Genomic DNA, 23368 nt, shown 5'->3' on the forward strand with positions numbered 1-23368 from the left:
TTAATGCAAACACATAATGCAAAATGCCTTTGACGTGCTAAGTGAAATTAGCATTGATTATTTTATGGTAATCATAAACCTTCAAACAACTGACTTTAGCACCGTGTACGTGCGTGTACAGTGCTTCCCGGCATATCACGTCATGACAGCATCAATAACCGGTAACCTGATTATTGGCCATGTCGTCAATCCACGTTGATACTGTATGCCATTGGTGAGTACAGCACACGTAGACCCTTTGTATCGTTGCTAACCCTAACCCTTCAGACAGTAGAAATTTCCCTCAATGTAGACAGAGCGCAAACTCAATATATTGTACGGACCCTTTCCAGGGATCGTTTTTGTTGAGGCAATTGGGTCTGCTCGGCTAACCTCGTTATCCAATGAATGTAACAGAAGCATGACGTCATGCACAATAGCCTCCTTTTTCCTACTTGTGTGGCATTCTATTGGTTTAATAGAGTATAGTTACATGGAAGGCAACATTTTAATAGATGGATCCTGTATAGCGATTTGGGAAGATTTAAGGAAAGATTTTTACTTTTTTTATTATTATTGCTAAACAGTTGAATTATTATTATTTTTAATAGTAATTATTTTAGATGCCACATAGCTTTAAAAGAAAACATCACACAGATTCCATTAAGTGAGGGCAAGCACGCATACGGCTCTAATTACAGACCTGGTCTGCTGTAATTAGTTTGATAAAGAACTGTAAAAGCGCTGTGGCCAGTTGAGGAAATGCCTCGTCATTGCAACGACGTACGAGAAAGTTAACATGGTTGTTAAGTCTGCAGTCAATAGACTTTTATTCAATTTGAATTTTAAACAGGCAGAAATTTGTTTTGTCGAAAAGCTAAAATGTGCATGTAAAATATGTATAATAGTTCCTTTTAAAAAAAATAATTCATCCTCATCGTTATTTATAGTTGACTTAATTTTCATAAATTGAATTAAATTAAATTGAATTATTTAGCAAAATGTTACATGTATATTAGATTTTTTTAACAAATATTTTTCATTTTACAACAATACATCAATAACCCAATTCTGTAATGAGATAAATGAATGAAACGAGAATAAAATGGGACAGATGGGACATGTCATACTTAGATAGCGTAAAATAGATTATTGTAATAATGAAATAATAATTCATACTCATTTAGAAATTTATCATCAATGTAAAATCTGTACATAAAGTTATTTATTTTATTTCATGATCCTATTATTTAATGCATATCATAGCTCATTTTACGCTTGTGATGCACGTGTCATGGATACAATGAGTCCCAACCCGGGAACAATTGAGTTCCCGCAACTTATCATCAAGGAATACAGCTACAGTAATCCTCCACAAGATCACGGTTCTTGCTTTGCGGTCCCGCTATATTGCAGTGTTTTATTACAGGTGTTACTTTATTTTTTTATACAGTTTGTACAATATTTCTTGTCTTATCTATTGCTCTTGTTCTCTCTCAGTATATTGCTGTATATGTATTTAGGCCTGTCATGATAGTTTTGGGGAAAATATATCGTCCTAAAAAATTTGCTAATTGTTTTTTTTTTTTATGCCACTGTTATAATGATAGAGATATTAATGAACATTATGATGTAGAACAGTAAATAAAATATCTTGGGTACAAAAATATAAATAAAACAGACTCAGCCTGTGTTCCCAGAAATTGCACTTCTACAAATATTAAAATGTGGCACAGCAGTATAAACAGTCATTAATGCCTTAACAGGCAACATACTGCCAATCAAGTTTCCAGTTGGTTAAGAAAAAGAGCCAAGTAGCAACATTCATGACGACACAAGTAGATCAAAGCAACCTGTTTTAATTGAAATGCGTGCTACTTTTAAAGTCTGCAGCCTTTCTTTAAACGCTGCTTTGTCAACATGTTCATTACCTACATCTCTTTACAATGGTAACCCTATACTGTACATAATGTGAGCATATGTGTGCCATATTCACGTTTGGATTTGCATTGTTGGGCAAAGGGTTCTATAATTGCAAGCTGACGGGAAACAAGAGATGTCCCACTGTGTTTTTTTGTTCCCGGCAGAATGAATTGGGTGGGATGGTTGTGTGTAAATTGATGTTGTCACTTTGAGGTTTTGAGTTGTGTTTCAGTCGCTCTTCACTATCTCTGATTGGTTTAGAGACCCTTGTGTCAGCTCTCAAGTTTTTTGCTTCCTGACATAAATCACTGGGCCCCTGTACACAACCTCTGTTTTTTTTTTTGTTCCCCCCGCACCATTCAGAAATTTGGGCACATATGTGACTAAATTAGTTGCACTCTAGAGTCCTGTCTCGTTTCCAGCACCACGCCAGAGTATGAAGTAAGGCATGCGTCAGGAGATGCAGATTGATTGTACTTGATGCGTTCTTGCTAATTTTTGTACGTCTGAGACGCGGGATACACATCAAACGAGATCCCTGCATATTAATGAAACCATTTTAAGTTCATACTTTGCCCACCCCTGCTCTTAAAGTATGTTGACACTGTTGTCTTGTCCCACCTCTGCCTCAGGTGCCATATTCTCCGCTGCACCCGCGATGTTGCTACGTGACGGAGGGACCGCAAAGCGACCGTGACCCTCTCGCCTACCGTCTACTCTGCCACTGACCGGTCGCCTTCTTGCCCTGGACATGTCCGGCCGCCGCATGATTCAGCCCTTGGAGACCTAGACCACAAAGGTACCTTAAACTTCAGACCAACTTATCCCCAAAAAATTAGGAAACCTCAGTAAAATACCTGAAGTACACGCAAACAAAATAATCAAAGAAGTCGATAAAGTTGCTGTAGTGGAGTGTTTGTGTCGTGAGGTGATGTTACATGAAAAATTCTCTTTATTCAGAAAAGTTGCAGCTAAGCAGTGCTGTATCTTGGAGGTGGCAAACTAAATAATAGAAAAAGTCAGTAAAGTTGCAATAATGCAATGTTGTCTTGTGAAGGTGACAAACTAGCAAATAAAAAAAAAAAGTCAGGAAAGTTATAGTGATACTGTGTTGTATTATAAAGTGATGGCAAAAGAAATGATTAAAAATGTCAGGAAAATTACTGTAATGGAATGTTGTTCAATGAAGTCACGGCAGAAAACTTGCAATAATGCAGTGTTGCAATAAGGCAGTGTTGTGTTATTACGAAGTGATGGCACACGCAGCCACATATGGTTAATCAGAGTCCATATGGTGTCCGGATTGATGCCTGAGAACAAGAAAGTTCCACACTGGGGAAAAATGTCGATTAAAAGTTACACAATTTATTAAGACTCCAACAGTCACCTCTTTATTTTAAAGCGAATGCAAGTTCACTTTCAATTTGGAATTGGATCGTAAATAAAACGATGATGGACAGTTAATGCGTGCCATCAGTCATGACAGGATCCCCGTCTGAATAAACAAAATGTTTATATAGTTGGCTGAAGAAGACGTAATATGCATAATCGGCTGCCAATTAGATTTTCAAGCCTTTCACGATTAGGCGTCTCTGTGTTCGTCTCATCTCTTGAACGTCTCTCCGCCGCCTCTGAAGGGTCCAGTTGAGGACGCCCGTGTGCGCGCGCACACACACACACACACACACACACACACCAGCGAAGTTTCATTAATGATACCAATGATGAATATTTATGTAGAATTATCAGTCTGCAATATAAATAGTGTGTTAACAAGTCAGGTAGAGGCAGCAAGAGGGAGTCATGTGACATCTTAAATACATGTAATACTCTTCATTTATGAATCTGTTTACTGAGTTGGTTAGTCATATGCTCCTTCACTTGTATCTGAGCGTTAACACTTTTATGCACCAAACTCAATGCATTTTTTCCCTCAAGACTTTATATTGTTCTTGATGTTTAAACAGGTTTCGCATGGATGGTAGCCACGAGTTTCCTCTGCACCACCATGTAGTCATACAACAAAGGGCTGGCTGTACAAGGTTGTTTTTAGCGTGCAGTCAAACCCCGCTCGGTTTATCTCGGTTTCACGATTAGCGCTAATTTTTAAGAAATTGTTATTGACGGGATTTTCAGTACATATACAGGCAAGTTTGACTTTAGAGTTGTGCGCTTTCAGTATTGTACCATGTTGCGCCGCAGAATTGTATCACAGTTTTTTGAAGTAAAAAAGTGGAACGATCGAATTGAAGTTGGAAAAGTTTAGGAACCTGACACTCAGAGTATGTATATGTTTGGTATAAACAGATAATGTGTTGTGCGAGTTAGTAGAATGTGTGTGTGTTGCGATTGTAAAAAAAGATGACACAGTTCATGGAGAGAATGACGAACGCCATGTAAAAAAGCCACTGTCGTTCAACTTGAGCCATCCGGTGAGTCAGCGTCACTTATGGCGCCTTTCGTTAAAGAAATTATTTATTTAATCATTATTTTGCCATCAAAAGCCAATTCTTAGTCTTGTTTTTGTCGGTTTATAGTTTAATATTTCAGATTTGAAAATGGCTGGCAGTGAATAGGGCTGAACAATATATGGTTATCGTATCGATAGCTTGATATGAACATTCAAGCTATTGCAAAATGTTATCGATTTTTCCCGATTGCCCTGCATGGACAGCTCAGGCAGTCTTAAACAACCGTTTTACGCTTGCCCTTTATTGTAAAGCAAATGCCAGCAAACCACAAACCTCATTTCATTTTTTTTTTTGCCATGGAACGACAGCTGAAGCCAGCCAATGACGAGGGAGCAACGAGGGAGATGTGCACGTACTTCATACGCAGCGGGGAAATTATAAAGCAGAGGTCAAGAATTGGCGGACCGCGATCCGGGTGCAGACTCAGAAGCAGTCCATACATTCCCGTTAGTTTCCAAGAAAAGTTTTCGTCTTAGAAAATTCCTAGAATTTCACAATCATATAGACGTTTATAGAGGCTTTGTTGTCTCTTTCCCAAGAAGCGACCTGTTTAAAACAGCTGAAAGCTTCCAGAAAAGGCAAACCTCGATGTGTGCGCTTTGAATAATTTGTCTTATGTGAATTATGCATTTGAACACGAATATGAGAAAATGAAATCCGTGAGCTTGGTGATGCAATGAGCTGTGCAGCGGCCGATTGTGTGTGTAGTCATTTATCAGTTGCGGACCAACGACAAAATCGGCTTCCTCATTGATTAAAACATGAGCGCACTGACCCTAACCGCAACCTCATGCGCAATATGCTCGCCAATCGGAAGTATTCATGTCAGTTAACTGATCGTGCAAGCTGTGAGCAGGGAGTCAAGGGGTGCAGCGCAGCCCTGTGTGGCTGAGGCCGTGTATACATTCCATATGTCCTATATCCGAGAGGGTGGGCCTTAGCAACAGTGACTGAGCAGCTTCTCACGGGTTGCGCCAACTCCCCCCCCCTCCGGCATTGCTCTCTGATTTGCAATGCATGCTCTTAACATTCATGTTACAGGTCCTAGAAGGGTACCACAATACCTCACCATCAAAAATGAAGCTATACTACGTCTTTTCAGGACCGGGACTTATTTAGTCCTTGTGTGTTTTGTTTTTTTTGTAACTGATTAAAAGTAGGACTAGCTTTTTTTTCCTTTGGCCAACTGACATGTTCTTGCTAACAAAGAATTTGCATTCACCAGATAATTTTAAACCATTTCAGTCATTTTCGACCCAAATACAGTGATGCCTTGAGATTCGAGTTTAATTTGTTTCGAGACCACGCCCGTAATTCAAAACACCTGTATCTCAAATCATCTCTCCCCATTGGAAATGAAAGGAAATGCCATTGTTACAGCCTCGTTGAAAAGAAACCCCAAAACATTGGCATTGTCTTGCCAAAATAAGCAGGGACAGTCCTGAAAAGAGGTTGCTTGGATGGCAGCATATGTTAACCTGTTAACCTACTAACCTGTACGTACCTTTCAGCATTAATGGTGCCTTTACAGATGTGCAAGTTACCCATGCCATGGGCACTAACACACCACCATACCATCACAGATGCTGGCTGTTGTACTTTACGCAGGTAACAATCCGGATTGTTACCCTTTCCTCTTTGTGCCGGAGGCCCCAACGTCCATGATTTCCAAAAACAATTTGAAATGTGGACTCGTCAAATCACAGTACACTTTTATACTTTGTGTCAGTGGATCTTAGATGAGCTCGGGCCCAGAGAAGCCAGTATCTTTTCTGGCTGTTGTTGATATATGACTTTCACTTTGCATGGTGGAGTTTTAACTTGCATTTGTAGATGTAGCGACGAACTGTGTTAACTGGCAATGGTTTTCTGAAGTGTTCCTGAACTCACATAGTAATATCCATTTTCTGAGGCGCTTATCCTCACAAGGGTCGCGGGAGTGCCGGAGCCTATCCCAGCTATCAACGGGCAGGAGGTGGGGTACACCCTGAACTGGTTGCCAGCCAATCGCAGGGCACATATAAACAAACAACCATTCACACTCACATTCACACCTACGGGCAATTTAGAGTCTTCAATTAGCCTAGCGTGCATGATGTGCCGCCTGAGGGATCGAAGGTCGCTGGCATTCAATGTTGGTTTTTGCCTTTGCAGCTTACGTGCAGAGATTTCTCCAGATTCTCTGAATCTTTTGATGATATTATGGACCGTAGATGATGAAATCATTAAATTCCTTGCAATTGTACGTTGACAAACGTTCTTAAACTGTTGGACTATTTGCTCACGTAGTTGTTGACAAAATGGTGAACATCGCCCCATCTTTGCTTGTGAGCAACTGAGCCTTTTGGGGCTGCTCCTTTTAATACCCAATCATGACACTCTCCTGTTTACAATGAACCTGTTCACCTGTGGAATGTTCCAAACAGGTGTTGTTGTTTTTTTTTTTTTTTTTTTGAGCATTCCTCAACTTTCGCGGTTTTTGGAACGTTTTGCAGGCATCAAATTTAAAATGAGAGCATATTGGCAAAAAACAATAACGTCCATCAGTTTATACATTATTTTGTCTTTTTAAGTGTATTCAGTTGAATATAGGTTGAAAAAGGATTTGTAAATCATCGTATTCTGTTTCTATTTACATTTTACACAACGTCCCAATCTCATAGGAATTGGGGTTTGTTTTTTCAGCCCATATCGCCCCAGGCCTACATGAGTGCGTTTGTATTTTACCGTCTAGTTAGTAAATAAGCACGTCAGTCAGCTCTATAGAAACCAGCCAGGCATCCCAGCCTCTGCCTCGCATTCTCAGCCCAGCTCCCGACGTCACGCAGGGCCCCAAAGGAGCTTAAATCATGAAGTGGGACCTATTGAAAGTTTGAATGTACATTGAGAAGATTAATAAGGACAATCTCTAAGTGTGTAAGCGTGTGTGCGCGTTCCTTCCTACCCTCCCTTCCTCCTGCCAATGTCAACTCCCCGCTCTGGTTACCAGGTGGTCTCTTCCTTGCTTGTCCCGCTGACCATACATTTTTGTGTGTGTTTGTGGATGGAGGGATCGGTGTCAGTAACAAAGACGTGGAGAGACTTGGGGGGAGGGTAAAAAGGAAACGAACTCAACTGGAATTGTCAGGCGCTTGTTACAAACCCAGTTGGAGGCGTCTGAGCAGGAATGAACGCTTGGGATTCCTTCTTCCTGTTTGGCGGCTTAAGTCTTGATCCCAATCCTCCAGACCCTCTCATTGGTCGGTTGTTGGGAAGGTCGTCAGGTGCAGAACCCGTGCTACAGGCGTTGTTAGTTTTCTTCCCCCCTCCATCACACTGCTCAGAATCAGAATCCTCTTTATTTACAAAGTATGTCAAAAACACACAAGAAATTTGTCTCCGGTAGTTGGAGCCACTCTATTACCACAATAGACAGCAATTTGGACAAAAACCTGTTGACATAAAAACATAAACACACACTACGGAGTGTCACTTAGCAATAAAAGCTTACCGGTAATGTGGTAATGCTGATACAATTGCAGTTGTGCAAATGATGCAGAGTCCTCTAGCAATTTAATAGCAATAGGGAAGAAGTTGTTGTTGTGTTTACCTGCTCGCCCGGTGTATGTGTGTCGTGCTGTTTACCATCCTGCTGGTTTCCTGTCAAAAGGACCTGATGGGATAAATGTAATCTGGCATCTCAACACGGCAACTGCTTGAACAAGCCGGTGGACCTACTGCATGCTCTCGTGTATTGGAATGAAAACATAAAGGCGGTTTGAAATCACAGTGAATAGTGAAATGTTTTTTTGTCAATGCTAGTATGGGAATACGCTTAACCCCTGTTTATTGCGTGGTTCCAGAGCCACCCGGGAGATATGTAAATCTGGGATATACAGTCGAAAGACCATATGAAAATCATTTTGTTAAGAGTTTTGCCCTTCCCCCACAAGCTTTAAGCACAAACCCATTAAAACACACTTTTTACAGTAATCCTTTGTGCCTGTTCTCTCTCGCTCGCACAGTTTTCCAAATAAGAGCAAAGTGTGCTAGCTTAAAGCTGTCTTTCACTCCGAGTTGAAGATTATTCTAAAAGTGACACATAAAACAAAATCCATATAAACATATATTTCAACATCAAATGTTCAATAAAATCACATTATGTCGAAAGGAAGTTCGCTATCTTGATGGGTATCAGAATAGACTGGCTAAAAGAAATTGGCATTAATGTTACGATTATAATAAACAATTGCTACTTTAACACACACAGAGCAGTAACACATTAAAACAAAGCATACAACAAGAGTATTAAACATTGTATAGTTAAACACAAAATGTTTTAGCCAAACCATATAATTTCATCTAACAAAAGTCTTCTAGTCTAATGCTAGCATGTAACACTTAATGCCATAGGCAATTAATAGATGTTTCAGTAATTAAAAACCTTCAAATAACTGCTTTTTTTTTTAAACACATGGAGCAGCAACACATACAAACAGAGCGTACTTGCAGGCATATAATCTCTGCTATGTGGGACCAATGATACTACTTCTAATAGTGTAGTTGTTACAAAATCTGAGTTTTGACCCTTTTGGAAATGTACTCATCTTAAGAGAGTGGACACACACACACGGCAAGGGATTGAAATCCACCAGCGTCGGGGGGTGAGGGTGGGCAGAACGAGGGGGGACTAAGCAGCCATTGTCGCAGCATCGGGCGATGCTAATCCGTCCTGACGAGCCTTGTTTGCATTTGACCTCATATCACCCCTCAGACACGCTACTAACACGCAGCGCCTAAAAAAAGATACACCCGCTGTGCATTAACACTGTATACTCTCAAGACCCCCACCTACCTTCCCCTTGAGCCGCAATCGAGTTCAGACACATTTTGTTTTTGGCCTTGCCGCTTACATGCAGTCATTTCTCCAGATTCTCTGAACCTTTTGATGATATTATGGACCGTAGATGATGTCATCCCTAAATTCCTTGCAATTGTACGTTGAGGAACATTGTCCATAAACTGTTCGACAATTTTCTCACGCACTTGTGGGATGTTTCAAACAGGTGTTTGATGAGCATTCTTTCTTAGTCTTTTTTTGCCACCTGTCCCAGCTTTTTTGGAACGTGTTGCACCCATAAAATTCTAAGTTCATGATTATTTGCTAAAAACAATAAAGTTGATCAGTTTGAACATTCATTTTTTTGTCTTTGTAGTGCATTCAATTAAATATAGGTTGAACATGATTTGCAAATCATTGTATTCTGCTTTTATTTATGTTTAACACAACGTCCCAACTTCATTGGAATTGGGGTTGTACATGCTTCTGTGATGTACATTCTGCGTGTTAGTAATTGTTTAAATTGTTTTCATTTACTGACTGCATTCGTCATTGTGTGTTTACAATTATGTTTTGCCTAAACTGAAATTAGAGGATAAGTCCTCACTACGTGATGGGATGTGTAAACAAATCCAGTAAACCGCCGCTATATCACGGTTCATCGTTCACAGCCCTGCTATATTGTGGATTTTTAAGCGATTGTTTTTTTACAGGGGGGTTTTCACAGTATACAGGCAAGTCTGAAATTAGAGTTTTGTGCCTTCAATGCAGTATCACATTATGCTGCAATGTGCCGGGAAGCACTGAGATAGACTGGAAGAGATGCAGCGTCATTAAAAGGAAGAAAAAGGCAAATAAGTCCCCGAGTAATAATCATTCTCCCCTCAGAGCGGGGGAACGAATACCTGTGAGTTGTGTTATGTTCAGTTTGTGTGTGTTGCTGCTCCATGTGTGTGTTAAAGTAATAGTTGTTTGAAGGTTTATAATTACTGAGACATTGATGCTAATTTCCGTTAACCTGTCTATAGGGTTTTGCATTATATGCTAGTGTTAAGCTAGTGGACGTTTGTCAGACAAAATTCCATTTTGGTGGGATTGGTCTGGAACATATCCCCCACGATAATCGGGGGTTCCCTGTACTGTGTTATTCAATTATGTTTTGTTTCTTGTCTTGTCACATTAATAACTGTCTATTTGTATTTACGGAAGTCGCTAAAGTTAGTACAGGTCATTTCACATGTTGTCATTGTTGTTCATGACTCCTAGTAAGCTGTCCATTTTAATATTGAGCGCCTTTCTGAAGGCTAACTTTTTAGTTTGTCATTCTTGTTGCTGATCACCTTTCTTTGTTGCCTTTTCTTTGCAGGTTAGTCGAAGCTGAAAATGAGCGCCGTCGGGGAAAGTCCCCTGGACCCTGACACGGCCGAGTCACGCAAGAGGAAGGGCTCGCCATGCGACACGTCAGCGCAAAGGTAAAAACACAAAATAAGCAAACTGTCTACCCTGAAGCGTCGCGGTGGTCATTTTTCCACACGGACTAATATTACTGCAGACTCGCTTACAAATATGTTGGCGTGACGGTACTGAGCCAGGAGGAACAAAGGAGTGCATAAAAGACAGCAAATTTCCAAAGATTGTGATCATTTCACACTTAAAAAAAGAAGATAAAGGGCAATATGTCTCCTGCAAAGCAGAATTGGTTTACACAACAGCACGTCTACGATTGGCATACAAGTTAACGTGACCATCGTTAGCTAATATAGCCTAGCAAAGCTAGTTAGAGCATATTGTAATGCCCCCCCCCCCGAGGTGGTGGTCAAGATAGTCAACTTTCAATAACTTTATTGAACAAACAGTAACAAAAGAAACACTTTACCACATTCATACACTAACTGCACGGCCACAGCTGACGCCCAGGGACTCAACGCGCAGACTGGCTAATGGTTAGCCAGTTCACAGCCAGCCGAAAAGCTGAGCCCACAACAGCCAACTCTACACTCTCATTTGCTGACTCTCACATCACTCACCAGGCCAGGCCCTCCCTTTTAAAGCCACACACATTGAAAGTCACAGAGGATGGCGACCTCAAGTGGACAAAAATACCAGCACTTCACATGCATATTTTGTATTGGTAGTGTTGGTTAATAATGCAAAACAAATTTGATGAATCAATGGGCTAATGGCTACAATAATGAATTAAAAGACATTCGATAGCTGCAGGCCTAGTACCATGTTTACATTTATTTACTATATATCCAGCGCTAATGTATGTAATGTAATGTAATTACTGGTCTATACACCACAAATTTTACATTGTATTTACATTTCTGTACAGGCTAATGTAATATTTACAAATATTGAATGTCTATACACTTCTACTATAGCGCATTAAGATCGTATTTAACGTAACTCTAATGCAACTCTTTACATCATTTTGATGTATATGTACCTCTACTGTGGCATATTTACATCATATTTACTGCTCTATGCCACAACATATAAATGTACCATATTTGATATCTTTCTCAGCCTTCCCCCCGTGTTTAAGAACATGTGTGGATTATGGAGGTGTGTGCAGATGGATCATCAGATCACGGGTTAGCTGAAGTTTAGCCGAAGGGTCGAGGTGTAAGCGAGGACGCTCACGCGCACACGCACAGCTCCCAGAGTGAGCGGAGCCGCTCTTGTGAGCCTTTTAAGGCCCAATAGCTGATGTAAGCTGATGTAACATCCCGGCTCGTATTTCCAAAAGCAACCAGTGACCTGCGCGTTCGCACTGCGTCCTCCTCCTCACCCCTTCCCCCTCCCTCTGCGAACGCACCCGCTTCCTCCCTCCCTCTCTGGGCCACCATGCCTGTGTGTTTTGGCCGGCCAAAGCACTGACCTACTTTTTACTGTCGTCCTCGTAGACACGCACGCAAACACACACATTTTGTTTTTCACGTTTTCCACATAATGTAGTTGCTGTTACTCAGAGCGTGTTAGTGGAGCATACGGAGATGAGCATTAAAGGGCTCAATACGTGCTTTTATACGTACAGCAACATTTCTATAACATGCACACATACACACACACACACGCACACAACAACAACAACCTACCTATCTATCTGTAGCAGTCAGTGTTAGCACAAAGCTTCATGTTTCTGCTAGAAAGCAAAAATGTCAAGAAAAGCCTTCTAGAACACCTGAACTTTATTTGGTGTTAATCAGAGACACTTTAAAAGTTGACTCCCGTATAACATGAGTGTGAATGTGATTGGTTAATTCCGAACACAGCCACGTCCCCAGTTATAAGGGTGTTTACATCCCCTCTTGAAAATATATTTAAATTGTAATTTTTTTTCAACTCAGTTGTACAGGTTATAGGTCACATTAATGGTGGGGAAAAAAACTTTTTAAATGATTAATCTTGGTCTCATATTTAGTAATCACAAAAACTTTTGAACAGGAGTGTGAATTTTTATATCCACTCTACACATCATTGCTGTCAGCCAGAAAGCTTTTATGTGCAAGAATGGTCAATTTGAATATATTTTCACAAAAATATGTTCTGTCCCCACGTCGTCTGTTATTTTTGCGCATTATTAACCATTTTAAAGTGTTGAAAATAGCTTGATCAAATCTATTAACTCTCTTGAACACTTAACTCCCTGAGAAGTGTTGTTAAACTTTACCTCTTACCTCACTCTGCAGGAGCTGTGTGGCATTATGTTGCCTCAAGATTGAATGTCTGATGTAAACATTTTTGTCTGGTCGGCATGAGCGCAGACTTTTTCTAATCAATGACAGCGTAATAAATTGGCGATTGTTTTTTGTGTGTGTGTGTGTGTATTAAATTAGCGATTGAGCATGATTTTGGGGTGTTATTGTGTTGATGTTAGTGCGCAACTGTATGATATAGCCTATCGCAGGGCACATAGAAACAAACAACCAGTCGCATGCACATTCACACCTACGGGCAATTTAGAGTCTTCAATCAACCTACCGTGCATGTTTTTGGGATGTGGGAGGAAACCGGAGTGCCTGGAGAAAACCCACGCAGGCACAGGGAGAACATGCAAACTCCACACGGGTGGGGCCGGGATTGAACCCCGGTCCTCCGAACTGTGAGGCAGACGGTCTAACCCGGTGTTCACCGTGCCGCCTGAAAGTAAATCCATTGTTCCATATTTGTCGGCAGTTTGGAGAAGCGGCGGCGCGAGCTGGAGTGTCGCTACATCGGCGAGCTGGCGGAGCTGCTCTCCTCCAACATGGGCGACATCGCCACCCTGAGCGCCAAGCCCGACAAGTGCCACATCCTCAAGCGCACCGTGGACCAAATCCAGCAGATGAAGCGGCGTGAGCTGGGTACGGGACCAGCGGCCACGTCCAGTTTAAGCCCTCATGTTCTGCAGCGCCCGCTGACTCCTGAGAGGTTTGTCTCGCCTCCACAGAGAAAGCAGCTCTTCGGTCTCCGGATGACGCGGTGCAGAAGAGCGACATCTCCTCCAGTAGCCAGGGCCTGCTGGAGAAAGAATCCCTGGGACCCATGCTGCTAGAGGTGAGCATATCCCTTCTCTATCGTGAACCCCCCTTTTATTGCAGGGTATACATTCCACACCCACCAGCAATGGAGAGACCATATAACGTTTTTAGCTGCAGTTCTCTGTATCACAACTTGTAAAATAAAGAAAGCAACTTGCTGCTCGCATCCAGGCTCTGGATGGCTTTTTCTTCGTGGTCAACCGCGAGGGACGCATCGTGTTTGTCTCGGAGAATGTGACGAGCTACCTGGGGTACCCGCAGGACGAGCTTATGATGTCCAGCGTCTACAGCATCCTGCACGTGGGAGACCACAACGAGTTTGTCCGCAATCTGCTGCCCAAAAGTCTAGGTGATCAATTTTTAATGTTCTACACACCCAATGTGCCACATTTACATCATGTCATTTCTGTATACCTCAGTGTACCATATTTACATCACATTTCTCTAATTTACCATTTGTACATCATTCTTAATGTCTATACACCTCTAATGTACTTCTTTAATAGTTTAACACTTGTAATGTACCACATTTATGTTATATTCAATATCTACATTATATTTACATGTTAATCTGGGTAAGTACATGGTGTGACAGCAGGAATAACATTGATCGTTTCATTTATTGCCCCCCGAATCATTGACTTCCGCTTTCTGTGTTCATGTGCACAGTGAATGGCGCGCCATGGCCTCAGGAGTCAGGCCGCAGGACCAGCCACACCTTCAACTGCCGCATGCTGAAAAGGCCGCCCGACGAAATAGACTCCGAGAACCAGGAGGCCCGGCAGCAGTACGAGATCATGCAGTGCTTCACCGTGTCGCAGCCCCGTGCCGCCGTGCAGGAGGAAGGCGATGGTGCGGAAGCGACGCATGCTTAGAGTATCATTTGTGTTATTATTATTATTATTCTGTGGAACATCTCATCCACTTGGTGTTTTAGACCTGCAGAGCTGCCTGATCTGCATTGCGTGCCGGATGCCTCGTGGCCAGCCCGTCAGTGCAGAGTCTTTTATCACCAAGCAGGACCCCACAGGTGACACCCTAATATAAACCCCTTTTAACTCATATGGGAAAGTTGAAATTAGAGCTGGCTGATTGTTTGCGAGTATTCGTGAAGGGTTCCAATCCGAAATCTCATTTTTGTGAAAAAAAAATCTGAGGTTTTGTTTTAAAGCCATATCGCCCAGCCCTAGATGGAATTGTTGAAAATACCCGATTAAACCGACGTGCTTGTGTATTGGTCCTCTCAGGGAAGATCATCTCCATCGAGACCAGTGCATTGCGGGCGACTGGCCGGCCCGGCTGGGAGGACTTGGTCAGGAAGTGCATCTACGCTTTCTTCCAGCCGCAGGGCAAAGAGCCCTCCCACGCCAAAAAGCTGCTGCATGAGGGTGAGTCCAACTACTCGCTCCATTGAACTGTGTTTTTCTTCTGGCCGACTGAGGTTGCAAGAGATGGAAAATCTCTGGTAAATTTCCAGAAAGTTACCACTAAATTTACATGGGAAGTAAAGCTGAGCAATTTTGGAAGTCATAAAAACAAAAATCTATCCATTTGTACAGGTTGCAGGTGAAATTAGCGTTTTGAAATGCTTTATCTTAATCTCATTTTTCATATCACTTTTTGTATCTACTTTTTGTATTTGCATGAAATCTGCTGGTTGTAGTCAGCATTATGCAAAATATATTTTCCCAACCTATTTCTAAGATCTTTTTAAAGCCAATCTTAAATTGGTTCAATGACTGGTTTATTGCCACTCATTTCTATGTAAAGTTTCCAAGTTCAATTCCTAACATTTTGCAACCCTGTCGCTGAGTCCTTCTGTCTGTGTTGGCGCGCAGTGATGAGCCACGGCACCGCCATCAGCCCGCTGTACCGCTTCACCTTGACCGACGGCACGCCGCTCAGGGCGCAGACCCGCTGCAAGTTCTGCTGCCCACCGAACCCAGACGTTCAGCCCTTCATCATGGGCATTCACACTATTGACAGGTACTGGCACTCAAGCGTGTCGTGGTCTGATGTATAGATGCTTGGCATTATGGGTATTTGTGATCTTCTAGTTTGTTCTCGGGCTTGAGGCAAGATATGAAATATGGATGTTTTCACTGTCTGGAAACCACAAATGTGAATCTGTGTTCTTCATGTACACTGCTAAACTACCAATAACAACCTTTAATTCATGTTTCCTTATACCAAGAAGTATTGGAATATTTTTTTTTTGTATGCTTCTCTTCCAATGTATTAATTAATTTTATGGTGATTTGGTGTCGCGAGGTATTGCTTGCAGAACATCACAGTAATATCATATGTGTGTTGATTTTATTGCTGATTTTAAGCATCTTCAGGTATATAATTTTATATTTCTCTTCCCCCAGGGAACACAACACTGGTAGCTCTCAGGAAAACACTAACCCCAGCCTTCAGCCAACCCTGGGCAACCTCGCCCAGACGCCCTCACGCTCGCCGGTCCTCGCTGCTGGCAGCAACTCAAAACAAACCTCAGGCCCCTCCTCCGCCCCCTCCGTCTCAACGGGGCTTCACCCCAGCAACAGCAACGTCTCCCCGCAACGACTGAATCCGGCCGCCGCCTACCCGTCGCCCAGCCGGACGCGTCCTCAGCAGGGCAACAGCCCGTCACCTCTCAGCAGCCCCACCGCAGCCGCCCCTACCTCGTTTATGTCGTCCGTCGTTTTGCGGGCCAGTCCCGGCTCGGCGGGGAGCCCGCGGGCGCCGGGCCTCCACTCGCCAGCCGGCGCACTGAACAGACAACACTCTGGCGGCGACGCTAGTAACAGCACCCAGGTCGGGTCAAAAGGATGCTTCTCCAGACAAGCCGGGACCCCCGCTGGCTTCTCCTCTTGCCAGCCTGGAGCGGAGGGAGGGGTAGAGGACTCTGTCAAAGCCCCTCTGCTGGCTCATCTCAGACTTAATCAGCCGCTGGACAGCAACGGGACAGGAAGTGATGTTAGCGACGTCCATTGTACCTCGCTGCCTCATCCCAAATCCTCTCCCGGTCCTCAGTGTCCCGCCTCCCACAGCACACTGACAGAACGGCACAAGATCTTACACCGACTGCTCCAGGACAGCAACGACTCCACCACCACGTCCTCCACATCGTTCTCCTCCGTCACTGCTGCCGCCTCTGAGGACGGCGTCAACAGAACCGAGGTGGCGATCAAGAAGGAGCTGCCGTCCAGTCCGCTGGTGAGCGTGGCGCTGCAGCGCTCCACTTCCAGAGAGCCGCAGGACCACCAGCTGCTGCGCTTTCTGCTTGACACGGACGAGAAGGTGAATATTACGATTCTAGCCACTCTTAAGCAGGATACATGTTTTAACCCATTTTTTTGCCGTTTTTGAACCATTAGTTTACCCATGTAGTACTGTGAACACCCCGTATATCTTGGGATATATGTTCCAGACCTACCCGCTATTGGCGAAAATCCGGATATCGAGAGACCATATAACAAAACCCTTCCACACACTGTAAACACATTTGAATGTATTAAACACATTTTTTAAGTACTCCTTAGCACCTGTTCTCACTCTAGCTTAAAGGAATGGGAGACCATCATATAAACATCTCTAGTACTCGGTGGGAACAACGACAATTACCGGAAGCTTAAAAATCTGTGATATACTGGGGCCGCACCCAATGAACTGCGATATAGCGAAAGTAGCTTAGTAGAGGCAATTATGACTATTTTAGGGGTGTGTCCATTGTTTTCAAATTTTTGCTATTCATGTGGGTTCTTGGTCCCTAACTCCACTTGAATCAAATACCTCTGAGCTAAGCAGTAATCTAACGGTGACCTTCGACTATGCTTATTGAAAGCTGATTTGTCTTTGCAGGACTTGGGAGACCTGCCTCCTCCCTCGGCTCTCAGCCTGCAGACAGTCCGGGTGAAGGTGGAGAAGCGAGGCAACGGGGAGGCATGCGGGCCGGCGGTGGGCGCGAGCCCCGCCGTCAAGGCTGCCACTCCGGCTTGCGTCAGCCCAAAGTCGAGCCCCGTTGCGGAGAGAAGGCGAGACAGCCGGCGAGACAGCCGCCGGGATAGCCGAGACTCCACGGTAACGCGTTTGTCAGCTGACTGTTGCTATGGCGTTTGGAATCGTTCACTCAGTCCCTACTCCCTAATCACTCAACCGGGATTTATATATAGTGGACTGTATAGTTCATTCATCAGTAAAATTAGAAATAGTTTTGGAACACTACTTGAGCATTATTGCTGTCGCAGAATTACAACGTACCAGATCAACTTCACCTGATTCACATTCCGTTATAAATGTTGAACAAATAATTTATAATAACATTGTATACAATAACACATGCATTTCAATTCATAAAAATATGTTGGAAAACTTATTTCAGTAGTTCAATTCAAAAAGTGAAACTCCTCTATCATACAGATTCACGAAACACGGGAACATTATTTTCAGAAGGCCAATTTCTGCCTAATTTCGACATAAAAAAATCATCCAATAATATTTGACTTAAGATGGTAAAATGGGGGTTTAGTCAATTAAAATCAAGTTATTTTAAAAGATATTTCACTTTGTGTGTCGCATATCTAATATATACACACAGCTTCTGAAATAATTACATGTTGCCGCTATATTCTAATTTATTGCGAAGCACCTGTCTAAAACATTACGTCCCGAAGTAGAGGGGCCCGGGTGAGCAGTGTCTCATTTGCATTGGGAAACCCATCAAGTGGTATAGGTGTCGTCGTATCGGAGCGTTTTTGGGAGTACGGGTACAGTACAGATGTACAGTATCAGCACCGATACTATCCTGGTATCGCTGCAGCCCTACTGTACTATTTTTTTTTGGGGGGGGGGGGGGGGGGGGGGGGCTCAAACGGATTATTTGCATTTGTATGTACAAGTCAGATGACTTACGAGCTTGGTCACAGAACAAATTAAACTTGTAAGTCAAGGTTCACCCTCCTGCTTTACTTCTCCGGTCTCACCTGTTGCTTTGCTTTCTTTCGCCCTCTGCCCCTCAGATTTCCGGCGGCGGCGCTGACACGGAGCCCCTCTCCCAGCTGCCTTCCGCCCTCAGAGGCCCAAGCTCGGCGAAGCAAGGCCCGGACGACGCGGGCGCGCCCGGAGGAGGCCCCCAGCTCCACTCTCCGGGCCCCCAGACGCCGGCGCCGCTCCAGTCCCCGGGGCCTCCGCTCCAGTCCCCGCTGTCCCAGTCCCGCTTGCAGTCCCCGTCGCCTCAGCTCCACTCGCCCTCCCCCCAGCTCAAGCTGCAGTCGCCCACCCAGCCGCAGCCCGGCGGCGTCAGTGTGAAGAGGGAGCTGCCCGGCACTCCGAGCAGAGGTACGCTTTCATTGTGGCGTGGATAGGTGGGGCGTACTAGCTGTCAAGGATGACAGGGAACCCGAGTAATGTGTGGGTATAAAACGTCATTACATTGAACCCCCGTTTATCACAGGGGTTCCAGACCTAGCCGCAATAGATGAAAATCTGCGATATAGATCACAACATAGATAAAAAGTTCTTTTTTTCAAATTAAATTTGGAAAATCCCTTAAAACTAAATGATATTATAATGTATTTGTTCATACCTTTGTACCAGCTGATGTTGATGAGGTACGTTGTAATTATGTGACAACAACGATGCATGATAACGGCGCACGAGTGTCGTTCTGAAACCATTTTTTAGGGATGTCCCGATCGCTCACTTGATTTTGAGTATCTGCTGATACTGAGTCCAGATCCAATACCTTGGCAATAAACATAATAAACCAGCAGGCTAAGAGCCCGGGCTGCTAGTCCACCGGCTAGCGCTACTCTTAAGGCTCTCAAGGAGCGAGGTTTGCTGAAGGTTTACAAGTGACCACCAGCGTAAAAGTCGCCTCTTTAGCATGTGATCCCTGCGCCCCACTCTCCAGCCATGACTAGTCCATTTACGCTCAATCCAACTGTTAGACTAATGTAACAGTTGGATTAAGTGTAGTCATGCTTGGAGAGTGAAGCACAAGGATGACAGAGGAATAATTCAGAACGGATTCCCTCACTAATTGCTATTCAGGGATTTTTAGTGAACTATGTAGTGCACTAAATCAAAACACCCATATAGTGAGTAGGGAATGAATGAACCATTCTGAACACAGCTTGTGTGTGTTTTCCCAGGCCACAATGATGGGGGCCCCGCTTCAGGCTGCAGTCTCCAGAGTCATTCGGCGTTCGATTTCTGCAGTCCCCCGACTCCGAGCCAGGCTCAAGGAAAGGGACAGGGAGACCTCTTTCAGGCCCCCAAAGACAGCGGCAGTCCCTTTCCAGAGGCAGAAATCATCAACCCGTTCAGTTCAACCACTGGTACGCAAAGCCAACACTGTCACTTTTCGGGGAAACGAGTGAAAATTCTCCCAGCTTTAAAAGTCTGGGGAGATTTTTGAGGTGTACATTTGACACACGTAGTCTGACGTTGCCCAAAGGACACAGTGAAGTGGACCTCAATGAGATGAATGTCGCAAACCTGCCAAAGCACGGGAACACTGCAAGGCGGACGTGTATTCTGTCACATCCATGCGGCGCGACAACAATGACCCGCCGTTCATTTGCACCTCGGTGTTGACAGCGGCGGCCTCTCCAACGATACATGTTTATGTTAGCAAAAGCCAGACACGCCACATTACCACATTACAGGGGATATAAAAAGTCAACACACCCCTGTTCAAATGCAAGGTTTTTGTGGTATTAAAAAAATGAGTAAAACTTTTCGCACCATTATGACCAATGACTTGTACAACTCAATTGAATTGTTTTAAAAATATTTTCAAGAGGGCGAATACAACTAAACAACTGAGATAATGTGGTTGCACAAGTGTGCACACCCTCTTATAACTAGGGTGTGGCTGTGTTCAGAATTAACCAATCATGCTCAAACTCATGTTAAATGGGACTCAGCACACAGGTGCCACCATTTAAAATACCTCTGATTAACTCAAAATAAACATCAGATATTCTCCTTCATTTACATCAAAAAAAGTACATTTAAAAATGGTATACCTACTTTTGGCCCACACTGTGAATGAATTTCTTTCCAACTGTGTTGTTTAACCCGTTCAGGCCCAACCAAGTTGGAATTGGCCGACTCGCAGTTCCAGCCTCTGTCACTGGCTGACTCGTTGACCTTTGATGCCCTGGGAACTCCGTTACAAGCGCCCCTCACTTCGCCCCAAGAGTGAGCATTACACAGACACTCACACGTACATGCTTAATAATGAAGCTGTAGCAACGCATAGACCATTTCACTATGACGCCACACGTACTGGCGGGTGAAAGCTCCGATGGCCTCACTAGTAAGCAAACCCTTTAATGGCATTTGACCAAGGCAAACCAATTAAGAAAACCGGGTAAATGGCTTCCCTGACGATTTTAGCCGTCTTATCTACTACCACTGTAGTTTGACTGTGCGACGTGTCAGTCGAAAAGATGACGTTACATGAGAGGAAGTGCTTTCAAGGGAGTCAGAAGGCTCGCCGCAATTTACGTCGCAACGGTAAGGTTGATTCACAAATAGATGTGGTCGAAATTCTGACAGAGTTAACGTGATCGTTAAGGGAAAGGCTAATTACTTAACTTTTCTGTTACTCGGATTAATGGCACAGATGTGTTCTTTCGACAGTAAAATGAATAGTGTGCTGTCGAGCTGAAGGTAGCTCGCAGGCGAGCCGTTTTGTTTTGCTGAATGACTCAACGACAGCCCAAACAAACTTTTTATGGATACCTGTGAGAAAATGCCCTCCACAAACCTGATGATGCGTTTTGATTCGCAGGGCATCCCTTTAGATGTAGCTGCTTTGTCTCTAGGCAGTTTTGCAATCTTCTCTGTATGACAATTTATGACATCCACACGATTTATCCTCCTCACTCATAGGTTCAGCTGGATTCATTTTGATTGTTTTGGAAGGACATTGTATTCAGTTCAGGTCAGCGGTAGTCAGTCGTGTTCTGCCACCTGGAGGTATTCTCATCTGTTGTTTACGAACTGGATGAAAGTGTAGACCGTATCGAACAAAGCCGTTTCTGTTTTTGAGCAGGCAGTGCGTGCCCTGTACGCTGGACGACGTCCTGGTACCGCCGACCACGCCCGAGGCCCGGAATGACGAGAAGGCTCTGCTCGAGCAGCTGGTCTCCTTCCTCAGCGGCACCGACGAAAGTGAACTGGCCGAGCTGGACAAAGCCTTGGGTATTGATAAGTTGGTGCAGGTGAGTAGTGTATTATTATATCCATTCCATCTGCTTAGTTAGTTATTCATAGCGCTTCACTTTTTTCCCCACATTTTGTTATCTTACAGCCTTTTTCCAAAATTGATTAAATTCAATTGTTTTTCTCAATCTTCTACACGGAACTACGGCGCCTCAGACATGACATAAAACAAATAAATCAAGGCCACCATATAGATACAGTATGTGTGCACAATATTCTCATTTATGGAAACATAGCAATTATGAATTAGTAATTCCCAGTGCATTCAAATGCAATTTCACCTATTTAATTAAGTGCTGTGAATACTTCCTGGATACACTGTACAGAAATTCACCTATTCTCAAGTGGTCTCGTGATTCCCGACTCGTGGGCTTTACTTGTCGCTCCCCACAGGGTGGCTGCTACAACCCGATGCCCCAGAACTTCCCAACTCAGCAAGTCACTGCCACCCCGCTCTCCCTGGATCCCAAGCTGCCTTCCTACCCTTCGCAGTTCACGCCGCCCGCTCAGTTTCCCCCAGAGCTGGCCGCCGTCGGTCAGCAGCAGGCGCTGGGCTTCGGGGCAGCCCGGGGGACGTTCCTCGGCGGGGCACCCGCCGCCATGGCGGGCCTCCGGCCGGGGTTGACCCGGCCGCCCCAGGGCGTGGGCCCCCACCTCAGGCTTCCACCCAACCAGCTGAGGCTACAACTGCAGCAACGACTTCAGGGTCCTCAGCAGGTGACAGCGAAGACTCAGTTCTTCCCATTTTGTGCCTTTATCGTAGGGGTGGGCAAAATGCGGCAGGCGGGCCACATGTGGCCCGCTCTGCTCTTAAATGCAGTCCACAAAGCGCTAATTTAGCATTTTTTAAATATATATATATATATATATATATATATATTCACAATTTTAATGTATATACACTTGCACTATACCATATTTACATATTTGTCTGTACACAGCTATTGTACTATATTTACATTATATTCTACGGTCAATCACTAATGTAATTTAGCCAGAGAGATGGCAGTTGTTTAAAAGAAAAACAATTGAACATTCTCATTTGCGAAGTTGTGAACAACACATTCAAATGTCCTGGCTTGATGACTGGATTTGGTGTGACGGTCACATTTTCACCAAGCCTCCTCCGCTATTTAAAGAAATGAAGGCCGTAGCCAGAGAAAAGCCACGTGAATACATTTTTGTCGGTGCTAGCTGCCTGGCTTCCCCTCATCGCCTTTATTCACCTCCTCTCTTCTGGCCTTCCTAAGGTCCTTCAGTCTTCATCATCATCAAAGCTCATTCGCCATTATCGTTGTTTGATATCTCACCGTTCCCTTCAGCTCCAGAACCGACTGGCGATGAATACGTTCTCCGTAGCAGGAGGCCAGCATCTGAACATGGCCGTTCGTCTGGGGGCGCCGCAACTTCAAATTCCTTCGCAGGTGAGT

At 43.9% G+C, this 23368-nt stretch overlaps 1 protein-coding gene across 1 annotated transcript in view; it reads left to right on the top strand.

Moving 5' to 3' along the window:
- Window positions 1-23368, top strand: part of ncoa1 (nuclear receptor coactivator 1) — a 37041-nt gene that overhangs the window by 5816 nt on the left and 7857 nt on the right. Inside the window, exons 2-18 of the mRNA XM_061754078.1 lie at window positions 2535-2701; window positions 10559-10664; window positions 13375-13541; window positions 13628-13734; window positions 13890-14067; window positions 14388-14570; window positions 14656-14748; window positions 14966-15106; window positions 15557-15704; window positions 16091-17003; window positions 17565-17783; window positions 18722-19040; window positions 19856-20041; window positions 20795-20909; window positions 21769-21937; window positions 22332-22655; window positions 23261-23362. Of these exons, the coding sequence (XP_061610062.1) occupies window positions 10576-10664; window positions 13375-13541; window positions 13628-13734; window positions 13890-14067; window positions 14388-14570; window positions 14656-14748; window positions 14966-15106; window positions 15557-15704; window positions 16091-17003; window positions 17565-17783; window positions 18722-19040; window positions 19856-20041; window positions 20795-20909; window positions 21769-21937; window positions 22332-22655; window positions 23261-23362 (3453 nt within the window). The 5' untranslated portion in view covers window positions 2535-2701; window positions 10559-10575. The remainder of the gene's footprint in view (window positions 1-2534; window positions 2702-10558; window positions 10665-13374; window positions 13542-13627; window positions 13735-13889; window positions 14068-14387; window positions 14571-14655; window positions 14749-14965; window positions 15107-15556; window positions 15705-16090; window positions 17004-17564; window positions 17784-18721; window positions 19041-19855; window positions 20042-20794; window positions 20910-21768; window positions 21938-22331; window positions 22656-23260; window positions 23363-23368) is intronic.

The sequence above is a fragment of the Phyllopteryx taeniolatus genome, chromosome 18, assembly GCF_024500385.1.
Source record: "Phyllopteryx taeniolatus isolate TA_2022b chromosome 18, UOR_Ptae_1.2, whole genome shotgun sequence".
Classification (NCBI taxonomy): domain Eukaryota; kingdom Metazoa; phylum Chordata; class Actinopteri; order Syngnathiformes; family Syngnathidae; genus Phyllopteryx; species Phyllopteryx taeniolatus.